An 11473-nucleotide genomic window follows, 5' to 3' on the forward strand; every position below is an offset into this window, starting at 1 on the left:
TAACACCTGGACTGTAATACAGGAGCAAAAGTCTAATAAAATAGATGCTTAGTCACACTCATAAGGTTTCTTTCTGTAAGTGACAGAGCTGAGTCAGCAGAGAACTCTGAGGGCAGGACATGCTGCAAATCCCACCTCATTGGTACATCACTGCCTTCTCATAAAGAAAATGCAACAATCAAAACTTCACAACGGTCCAGAGACCAAGTACTTGAGTTACAAATACGCCAAATATCTGGATTCTAATTTTTTTTAAAAGATATTTAAATGCAGTAGGCTCTATAACCAGAAAAAAAAGTTTGTTTTTATCACTAAAGGCAGAAAATTGGATGTTATCGTATATATATGGACTCTACTCTTGACTTAAATCAAAATAAAACCACACCTCGCACCTCTTGACGCTTAGGCAAGTATTTTATTGATTATGTGCTTGGAAATCCAAACTCTTTTTAGCAGTATATCCCAAAGTCAGATAAAATAATAAAACTAACGATTAATAGTGTAATCAAAGCATTTAACAATCAGGCCTTACGATCAACGAATGAAAAACAAAGTCAAATTGATCAATATGACCTTGTCAGACAGACAGTGCAGCTCTGCGCCCTACTGACAAGTTGGCTTACCCACACAGTACAGGATTATGATTTACATTTTACCATGTCATGCCTGGATAGAATCAAACACTAAAAATTCCATAACAGAAAGGTTAACACTATCAGCACCAACCCACGAATCTTAATCAGCAGTGTTGAAAGTACATTCCTGTATGAGTCAAAGCCAAGCAGCTTTCACTGTGCTGGGTCTGCATCAAGACAAAGCACCATCGTCAGATGATGCCTGTTGAGATTCTGAAGTGAACGTGACTATTCACAACTTCACAAAGTGGAGAGAAGGGATTCAGCCAGCATGAAAGCGCTTGCTACAGTCCATCAAAACAGGCACCCTCTTTTTGATACCTCCAATTAAGAGAGGCTAGCTCAAAAAAAAGGTCTTGACAGTAACAAACGTGGCCACTGCACAAACAGACTGCATACCTGAGAGACGTTCTCTTGCAATAGACTGGAGAGGGCCTGATCTCTGCCTTACAGCCTGCGGAAAGAGAAGTGCGCTACACTAACATAATTGAGTGTCAGGCTTAAGGTAGGAGTTTTGGTTCCAGGTGCAAAAAACATGCAGCAGAAGAACAGGCAGAGGCTGTTTTCAACAAATTCTATCCCAAAAATCAAAACACCTTTGTGATGACAACAACAAAAAGTAGGAACATTCTTTAGAGAGGGAGTGTTTTGAGAATCTTACGAAACTTTCCCCGGTAAAGCACCCTGCAGAGAAGTAATTCTGGCTTATGACAGATTTTTTTCATCTTTTGACTTAGCTTTAACATAGCTCTTTTTTATATACCATTCACAAAAACATAATGAAGAGAAAAATAACTGGCTGGAAAACTAACACTAGGGTTCTTGTAAGGCACTTAAGTATGATAAAGAGGTTCTTTCTGTTCTGTACCATCTGGAACTGCTTACAGCTGCATCTGCTTCAGAAGCAGTCAAGTTAGCAGAAAGCTCTTCACTATCTAGCTTTAAAGTTTCCTTTTTGAGAGAAAAAAAAAAATCTCTAAACTATTTTCAACATAAAGCTTAATTAGATTCTACTCTTCATCTTCAAAACCCTGCAGAGATCATGACACTCCCCATGAGAGCCTTAGGCCTTTGTGATAACATCCCAGAGCAGCTATTCAAGTGAAAGTACAGGATCCGCCACCTCAAGAAAAGTGTTCACAGAGCAGATTATCTTTCCTCCAGCAAACACCCACCAATCTGAACTTCTAAAAAGGACCAGAAAGACCTTGAGACATCAAACCTAGAAAGCAAGACACAGGCATGTTTCACCTCACTGGTCAACAGTAGGGGCTACAGAAACCCGTATGATCCAGCTCCATGTGCTCTGTTTGCCTCCTGCTATTTCACCAACCTCACCTTTAGCTAACAGTCACCTGGAAAATGGACTTCCCCTTGATTAAATAAGTCAAAATCACACTACACCTATTTTATCTTGCCAAAGGGTTTGAGACAGATGATGGCAAGATAAATCACAATTGTAGCCTTGACAGTGGTAAATTTATACCAGTAAAAACAGTCCTTTGTACAACAACATACCACTGAGCTTTAGTTTTATACGTCCAGCATATCTGGACCAAGAGCTGGTTAATCCTAATTACAATGATTATTCAGAATTCATTGTTAAATTTCTACCCAAACAGATTTAAATCAAGGTCTACATTGAAGCTAGCTATTAACAACAGAAGGGATGGCAGATTGCTAAGTGTCACAGACACCAGAATTAACCAGCAGCAGAGAGACCCTATGCAACAACCCTGCGCAGTGCTACAGACTAGAAGTCTGGCTAAAAAGCTGCCCAGAGGAGAAGGACCTGGGGGTGTTGATTGACAGCCACCCGAACGTGAGCCAGCAGTGTGCCCAGGTGGCCAAGAGGGCCAATGGCACCTTGACTTGTATCAGAAATGGTGTGACCAGCAGGTCCAGGGAGGTTATTCTCCCTCCGTACTCAGCATCGGTGAGACCACTCCTCGAATCCTGTGTTCAGTTCTGGGCCCCTCACCACAAGAAGGATGTTGAGGCTCTGGAGCGAGTCCAGAGAAGAGCAACAAAGCTGGTGAAGGGGCTGGAGAACAAGTCTTACAAGGAGTGGCTGAGGGAACTGGGGTTGTTTAGCCTGGAGAAGAGGAGGCTGAGGGGAGACCTCATTGCTCTCTACACCTACCTGAAAGGAGGTTGCAGAGAGGAGGGTGCTGGCCTCTTCTCCCAAGTGACAGGGGACAGGACGAGAGGGAATGGTCTCAAGTTCTGCCAGGGGAGGTTCAGACTGGACATCAGAAAAAAAAAACTGGAACAGGCTGCCCAGGGTTGTGGTTGAGTCAACTTCCCTGGAGGTATTTGAAAGACGGGTGGATGAGGTACTGAGGGGCACGGTTTAGTGGTTGATAGGAATAGTTGGACTCGATGATCCCATGGGTCTTTTCCAACCTAGTGACCCTGTGATTCTGTGAGAGCTTTAACTCTGCTGCTGCGTTCACCTCTGCTCACCCCTGGAGAGCTCAAACATTCTGTAATGCTAGTTCCTGCCCAAGCTATGCTATCACAAGGAGAGTAAACTGAACTTACTAAGCCAAGTCACTACTGAATTTAAAATAAATCCTGAGGATATACACTTGCTAATTGCTTAACCTGTGTAGAGATGTCCTCTGCAAAACTCTCTATGCGTCACTACTGTAGAAGATAGTCACACCAAATTTATATGCTGAGACCACTTGGTTTTCATGCCATTAGGCTGTGCCGTGAACCTGTCTGCACAGTGCTTTTGCTATGCTAGCACAAAGTGGCTGTTTGCGGTACTACTGGTGTGAGAAAATGGTGCAAGCAAAGAGTTCATAAACTTCTGTGATTCAGTGGAATACTCCATTCTAACATTTCTACTGATCTCTGTAAACTTCTGACAAACTTGCAAAGTTGCTTAAAACTATGTTATCATTGCAAATTTACTCAAAGTTTCTTCTGCATGTTATTAGATGAACAAAAGGACTTTCTAAAGATACCTCTGTCCAAAATGACCAGAGACCATAGGAACGAAGAGGCACATTTGGGATTTAGAAACAGAGAGAGGCAAGCAGAAAAGCACATCATCATTTTCCTTTCAGATTCACTGGTTAGGGAAAATCCTGCCATGTATAAACTGTAAGACATTATTATCTCTCTCCAACTCCTACATGAGCAACTTCAGTAATAAGGGAAGCATCTTAAGCACAAGATTGTGTAACAGAGAACCGTTTTCTTAGCATATTTTCCTCTACTACAGGACACTAGCTGTGATAATTTTAAAAGAACCTCTGTTCTGACACCCTGAAAAAAGTCACTCCATCCTTAAATACTCTGAGTGGGGAGAGGGTAGGGATGGTCTCATTTAATATATCTATTATTTTGAATACTTGTTGCCATAGGATATTAAAAATGTTCTGGTTTAACTGATCAGCTATCTTTTGGAATACCTTTCCAACACCTGTTTATACCATGCCATTTAATGTGACATACAGATATGAGGGCTATCCGAAGGAATTTGGGATCTAGGGCTTAGAGCTGGCCCAAAAAAGAAATACTCATGAGAATCTAATCACGAAAGTGGCACCACAACAGCTACACAATAATCCTTTCCCAGATAATCTCACCAAGGTGGTTCTGGTGGACGTAGACACTTGTTGTACCATGGGAGCAGAGTTTCTGTAAGGATGGCCCACGAGGGGAGAACTGGCAGATCAGAGTATTGCAAGCACAGTAAAAGACGCAGGAGAAAAGATCATCAACATTAGCTTCCTTGGAAGAATTAAAGGGTAAGAAAGGGGATAAGGAAGCGTTGCAATGACACACATGCTCCATTAATCTTATTGAACCACTATCTTCCAAAGATAGTTGGACTGCCAGGATCCACCTCAGCTAGCACGCTAGCTTGTGCTTCGCTCCATTTCACTCAACCCACATCACCAGATGAATTGTTACAAACTTAATCTTGATCAGTTATACTAAACCTAAAAGAAAACACACAGAGATTTTTTTCCTACCAATTTCACCTTGGTTCTTCCTGGAAACTCGGATGTCATGAGAATTAAATCAGAGCGTTTGACTAAACGGCTTCTATCAATTATTTGCTTTTAGAGTCAAAGGACAATAAGGAAGGTGGCACTTACACCACACTACCAAAATAATGAAATAAAATAGCTGAGATATTTTTAATATCAGAATCATTTCTGCTCTTCTTCCAAACTTCAGGAAACTGAAATCGCTGCATTTTAAAAAGTATGACATCTATTTCAATACGCTTCCTGTAGGAAGGTTTCATATGTACATATTTTTTGGCATTGTCTTTCAGTGACAAATGATTAATGACAGGGATTTCAGCACCTGAATCAAGTATTTAAAACTGAAGTATTCACATCAACACAGCTAATCTCAAAAGAATTTAATATCCTCAGTTCATTTGGCCTCTCTGGCAGTTCCCCATGCAATCCATACAATTCCAACAGCAGCTGCTTAACTCATACCAAAATCCCAAACTGCACAAACTAAGCAATTACTTTTATCAGAAGACATTACTTTATCTTCCATAGAAGAAAGAAATGCTCTCAGGCAGATCAAACCTGACACAAACCACACGAAAAGGTAGTGACAACAGTAGATCCACACATCTAGCAGCCTGCTCACTTGTGGCACAGTAAATCATACTCGCATCATCTTCTGTTTGTGGGAATTCAAACTCTCACCTCCAGAAAAGCAAACTGAACCACCTTACAGACTGCAGACCCTGCACACTTCCAAACAACATTTCCACCAAGGCAGGGAGCAGAAACCCAGTCCCAGTCAGCCCCAAATCAGTATGTTGATCATTAAGACTGAAAGGCACGGCTGTTCCCCGGCCCAGCAAACATTTACTGTATCCCAGATGAGGCGACACAGGTTGAATCAGACACACAAGCTCCACAAGTGAATAACACACAGTTTGGTGATGAGAGCACTCCCTGGGAAAGCAAGAGATGCAAGGTCAGAAATGCAGGGGTGGAATTGATCCCCTGTATCCTGGAGGAGCTCTCCCATCACTGGGTAATGAGCGAGGAGCCACCAACTTCTCCTGCCACAATACCCTGAAAAAGCTAAAGGAAAAACCAACAGGCACTGCACACTCAGCATGAAGAAAACATTGATTTGCGTTCTTCACCTGTAAATTTTTCTTAAAGGATTATTAATAAATGAGTAAGTATAGCCTCTGCACTGAAGCAGGAAAGGTTTTTCCCCTTTGCTAATCAAAGCCATTATTAGGTATACTTACACTCAAATAATTGTAAACTTAACTAATCCGCAGCTATTTGTGTTATTTGTCTTTTGGTCTGCTGCTGTAGACAGAGTTCCTGCCTACATGATACACAGTCTGAGACAGCAAAACCTAGAGGAAGGGTAACAAACAAGTGAAGGGAGGCCGGTCCTAAAAGACAAACATATTAACTATAAACCTGATATTCTCACATTTACTGAGGTTTAAGTCCCTCTTCTGATGCCAGATACTCATGCACATTCACACAACAACATCTTTGTCCTCAGGAGGCTTCTAGCAATCATTAAAATAGAATATTGCCAGCAATCTCAGGTCCTGAAAAACATAAAATTAAAGGCCAAACTCCACCTTTGTATATCAAGTTTTCATGGAAGATTTTACACAGTACACACAACAGAATTTCATCTGCAAGCTTTGCAATCTGCCACCTAAGAAGTGTGATACTTTGAAAATTCAGGCAAATTACTTGCTTTCTGTTGTAAATTGCCTCCCATTCTCAAAACGCCTTAATTAGTCAGTTAAGGTCCCTCAACCTAAACTGAGCAGAGCAAGTAAAAATCTAGGATGCAAAACATTTTACTAGTGCTTGACAAGCTGTCAACAAGCTGCAGCTCCTCTTACTCCCTGTCTCCCACATACACATTTAATCCAGCCAGCCAAGATGTACAAGCCCTGAAGAGACTGCATTTAATCCATGGCAGTACCATCTTCAATGCTTGAACGCAATGAAATTCTCAGACCCCTGAATCTAGAGAGACTTTAACACCAACCAATTTGAATTCATCCAGAAGCAAAGACGGCGCTGAACATTTACACTAACTCCAGAACTCAGTAGCTTTATCGATTACTCTGACACATCATTAGACTTAATTTCCACACACTTCACATTACGCAGAGAAGTTTCTAAACATATATTTCACTCATCAAACATTTGATGGCTAATACAAGAATCATTCCACTGATTAAAACATTTAAGAGGAAGTTCAGTTGTTTTTAAGACTAGTGACTCAATACAGCAGCTTCACTGTTTCGTTCTTGGGTCACCCTCCCAGCCTGTCTCCTAATCACCACCCTGACAGGACCCACAGTCATGGCAATCCACACTGCTCTTCTACAACGCTCTAGGAAAGGAAACATTAGAAATACATTCAGGTTTGGTGTAGAAATCCCCTCCTCTCTTCACATACAAAGGAAGCTGTGAAAATATTTCGTGCATTCAAAGATGAAAAAAAAGAACAAAGCAATCTCTATTGCCAGACTGGGCAACGGTGAAAAGGGAGGGGGTGTTGCATCAGGCCTTGGAAAACACTGAACACCTACTGACTGAAGATAAACAACATATGCAGGCTGCTGTGCCTTCTAAATGGGATCCAGTGCAAAAATCTCACCACAAGGTGCTAGAAATTAATGCAAGATCAAGTATTTCACAAAGTCATGATCTATGTTCTGCTGCTTCCCTATTCATCCCTTGTAATGCTTCCAACAGCTTGGTGCTTGAAGAGAAAATCCTTGGCCTTTACTAAAACACACACACGTACACATCGGTGACAGGCAAACAGCTCTACCAATACTTATTCCCTCTGCTGTTGTAGCAGGAACTTTTTTCACTACCCAGTCCCATTTCCTTGCTGGAGCGCAGACAGGAAGCAAAGGGAGAGCAGGTATTCCATCACCTCTCTCAGTCCATTCCACTCACAGGAAATTAATTTCAGCTCTCAATTTAATCTAGAAAATTGTAAGCAACCTTGCAATGCATAAGTCGTGTTCCTCTGTGGCTTGCAGATTCGAGTAACAGCAGCACAATATGCAGCAGCATATTGTCCATCACTGCCTCCTGCTCCTGCAGGCACCTGACAAAGTTGCTCTACTCACTACTGACAAGCATTTAACTCAAACACTCTTTTTTTTTTAAAAAAAAAAAAAAAAGTGCACATCCTTTGAAAGACCATTTCCATCTGAACTTGTCCCACACTTCGTATTAAAATCCATTCCTGGAGGATGAGACGACAGTTTCACCAGCAAAACTCTCAGTAGATACTCTTTTCAGGGATAACACACAGATCTGAAACAGTGGGTGAGCAAGACTATTTAAGACACTAAAGAGCTAAAAAAAAGGAGAGCTAGTTATAGGTGTGAGCATTTCTGAAGAAATAAAAAGCAGAAGAGTTTGTTTCAAGAAATAAACCACAAGAATAGTGACAAAAGACAAGTTACGTATATGAAAGGGATGGGGAAAATAGCATAAGTACTGCCTTCTTGTAATATCTTAATCAAAGAAAGGAATTGCCATCAATTTAATTTGATGATTAAAAGAAAAATATAAACCCGCTTTAAAATTCCAGACTTACATTTTCAAAACAATAAGCATAGCAAAATGACTTCTCATCTCTTCAAAATAACGCCATTAACAGAGATGTCAGCCACTGAAAAATGCCCCGTTTTGTGTAAGTGTTTGACAATGCTTATGCCCAGTAACCACAGCTCACAGTCTCACACATCTGAGACAATTAAAAAAAAAAATCAAACCCAAAATACGAAGCTGCAGTGATTCTGTGATGCACGTTGAGAGCCAGGCACAAGAAGAGACGCAATCAAGCCTTACACTAGGGGACAAAAGGGAGGCCACTACTAGGGCCAGGGAGAGCTCACATCTCTACAAAGATAGGTTCGTCAAAGGATTTTCCTTAATGTCAAATGATGTATTTTCAGATGTCAAGCAAGGCATCTGCACAGCAGCTGGACACTACCCTGAGGAACATGGAAAATAGTCGTTCCGAGAAAGCCATCTCTGCAACCCAGGACAAGAAGCGGGTCCAGTGGGTCCAGGTGGGATCTGCCACCCTTCAGACTGTGCAGTAGCACTGGCCAGCTTTTTCCTAAAAGCACTAAAGCAACAGCCAGTTTTACACTGAGCTGCATTACCATAATTAAAAATAAACAAATGCAAGATTGTTGATAGAAGTTTAAGCAATTAAACACGCATCCACAGAGAAGAGTGCACAAGTTGTGGAACAGGGCTCTTCAGTCTGAAGTGGGGTTTTTGCTCTTCCCATAGTTCCCTGACAGTACTGATCATGGGTCAAAGTGCAAAGTGACAAGAACCTCAAAAACATGAGGATAAATGACTGAATACAGACACAAAATTAGGGGGTTTTGAGACATAAACCTCATACTCTCATTCTGTTACAGCCTGAATACCGTAAGAGTGAACAACTGTTCTTGTGATCAAGCAGCCAAGAATAATTTAAATTCCAACTCTACTCCCCTAAAATCCACCTCCCAGTCTCCATCACAAACCTTCCCTTTAGGATACTGCCATGGCAAAGACACTTGTTCAAGAACCAAGGGAGTTAAAGACCAAAATAATGTACAATTCATATCTAGTTTCATCTAGTTCTTTAAAAGAAAGCTGACACATCCCAGAGTAATTTACAAATTTATAGTTTTATTCTGCCATTAAAACACACTGAGACAACAGCTCACGAGACACACCTAACTCTGTACCTGCCCGAATCTGCACCAGCATTCACTCCCTGTAAGAAGTCATTAATCCTTTCAGTCAAAGGAGTTACCTCTTTGCTGTTTTAAAGCAGAGCTGAGCTTGTGAAACAGAACAAGAACTTCTAAACAGCAAAGCACCAGCAACCAGTTCTCAACAGAGGGTGGATGAAGGGCCTGCCAAAGTCTCCACATGTGGCACAACAGAAACCCCCCGCCGCTTTCCAAGTTTTCAAAAAGTAATGGGAAAGGTTTCCAGAACTATTCAGAATAGGAATATTCCTCCTCCTCCACATTCAGCACATACTAAGGGGAACAGCTGAGATTTAACTCCTTTTTTATGAAGGGTAACATAACTTTTGACAAAAAAAACTAACGAGAGGCTCTGGATGATATCGCTGCGATGGATTTAAAATGCAGTACAAGCATCACAGTTAAAACTGCGCAGCAGCCCGGCCAGCAGAGTTGAGGCACAGGTAAATTGTTAGAGATATTTGGGTTGTCATCGGTGACAATATATAAAAACAAGAGAGTTACATGAAGAAACCAAACCCCGTCTCTTTGATGCAGGGCCAGCTCAGCCTGAGCCAGCGCAGACAAACATACCCTCTACTTCCATTTGCTACACTTCACCTCTTCCCACAGGAACTGGTCTCTTCCTCCTCCTTCTATTTCCTGTACACAGAAGGCGCCCATTGTCACCAGGTGAGCACACACACACAAGCACACAAACACAAACACACACGCATGAGAGCACGCACACACGCACTTACACACTCACACAACTCTCTCGCCCTCTCCCTCACCGCAGAAGCCGCTGACGGCGCCTTCTCCGGGCTCAGCTCCCCGCGGCCCCGATGGCGGCCGCCCTCCCCCGCCGGGATGCGCTCGCCTGAGGCGGCCCGGGGGAGCAGGCAGCCCCGCCGGTGCCCGCAGCGCCGCCCGGGCCCGGGCCCGGCCCGCGGCTCCCTGCGCGCCCCGAGGGGCATCCCCCGCCGTGGCCGGACTCGGACACACGCGGACACGTCCGCACGCACCCCCGCCGGGGCTCGCCCCTACACGCACGGACACACCCGCCCGGGCCGCCCCGCTCACCACGAGTAGGTCTGCTCCGCCATGGCTGCGGGCGGCAGGGCCCGGGCTCCTCCTCCGCCTCCTCCCCCGGCTGGCGGCCCTGGGCTCAGCGGCGGCCCCGCTGCGGCTCCCGGCCCAACATGGCGGCGGCTGCGAGGAGGGGCGGGCGGCGAGGGGGTGGGGGGGGGGTCCCCGCGCGGGCGGGGAGGGCGATGGCGGCGGGGAGGGCGAGGGCTCAGCAGCCGCGACGCGAGGCCGCGCTGGAGCGCCGGCGGGGCCTCATGGCCGGCGGGGCGGCGGCGCGGGGAGGGGCGGGGCGGGGCGGAGGCGCCGGCACCGGGCGCCCAGGCCAGGCCGCGCCGCGTCCCCGCGCGCGCGCGCACGACGGGGACGAGGCCTCGCCGGGGGCGGGGCCGGCGGCGTCACGTGTCCACAACACGCTCACGTGCCGCCGCGCGCGCAGGCGCCCAGCCGCGCTGGTTGTCGGGCCCGGCCGCGCCCGGACCGGCGCTTGGACCGGCGCTTGGACCGGCGCTTGGAGCGGCGCCCGGAGGAGGGAGCGGGCGAGGAGAGGCCGGGGCGCGGCTGCCGGTGGGGGCGGGGGGCGGCCCGCGCCTTCCAGCGTTTCGTTTCAGCTCGCAGCGCATCTGGAGATCGCGGCCCCCGTGAGCCCGTTCTCTGCTGAAACAGAACAGGGCGGCAGGGGAGGAAAATGACATCCAGGATGCTGCGAGCGAGGCAGGCGGGCCGGGCCGCGCTCGCTCACGGCCGGGGTGGTGTAACAGCCTTAAATATAGACAACGACAGGGCCCGGGGCTGATGAAAAGGGGTATTTCTTTTTTCTTAAAAAAATTAGAAATTCTGTGCCTTAACAGAATTGTGCTAAAATCTTTGAAAAATTACTGTGCCGTTGCGGCATGCTTCTTGCATCCAGAAACACCAGGTGCCTCCAGAACAAGTCATCGGGCCCCACTCCAGCTTATTTGTATTCATGGACTGAATATATGAC

General features: G+C 45.2%; 1 protein-coding gene across 2 annotated transcripts in view; it reads right to left on the reverse strand.

Moving 5' to 3' along the window:
• The window catches only part of SPPL3 (signal peptide peptidase like 3), a 43825-nt gene extending 33003 nt beyond the window's left edge, over window positions 1-10822 (reverse strand). For both annotated transcript variants that reach the window (XM_069871458.1, XM_069871457.1), the window contains exon 1: window positions 10486-10822. In XM_069871458.1, coding sequence (XP_069727559.1) covers window positions 10486-10508 — 23 coding nt within the window. In that variant the 5' untranslated portion in view covers window positions 10509-10822. The remainder of the gene's footprint in view (window positions 1-10485) is intronic.
• Window positions 10823-11473: the final 651 nt, after the last annotated feature.

The sequence above is a fragment of the Phaenicophaeus curvirostris genome, chromosome 17, assembly GCF_032191515.1.
Source record: "Phaenicophaeus curvirostris isolate KB17595 chromosome 17, BPBGC_Pcur_1.0, whole genome shotgun sequence".
In the NCBI taxonomy this organism is placed as follows: Eukaryota; Metazoa; Chordata; class Aves; order Cuculiformes; family Cuculidae; genus Phaenicophaeus; species Phaenicophaeus curvirostris.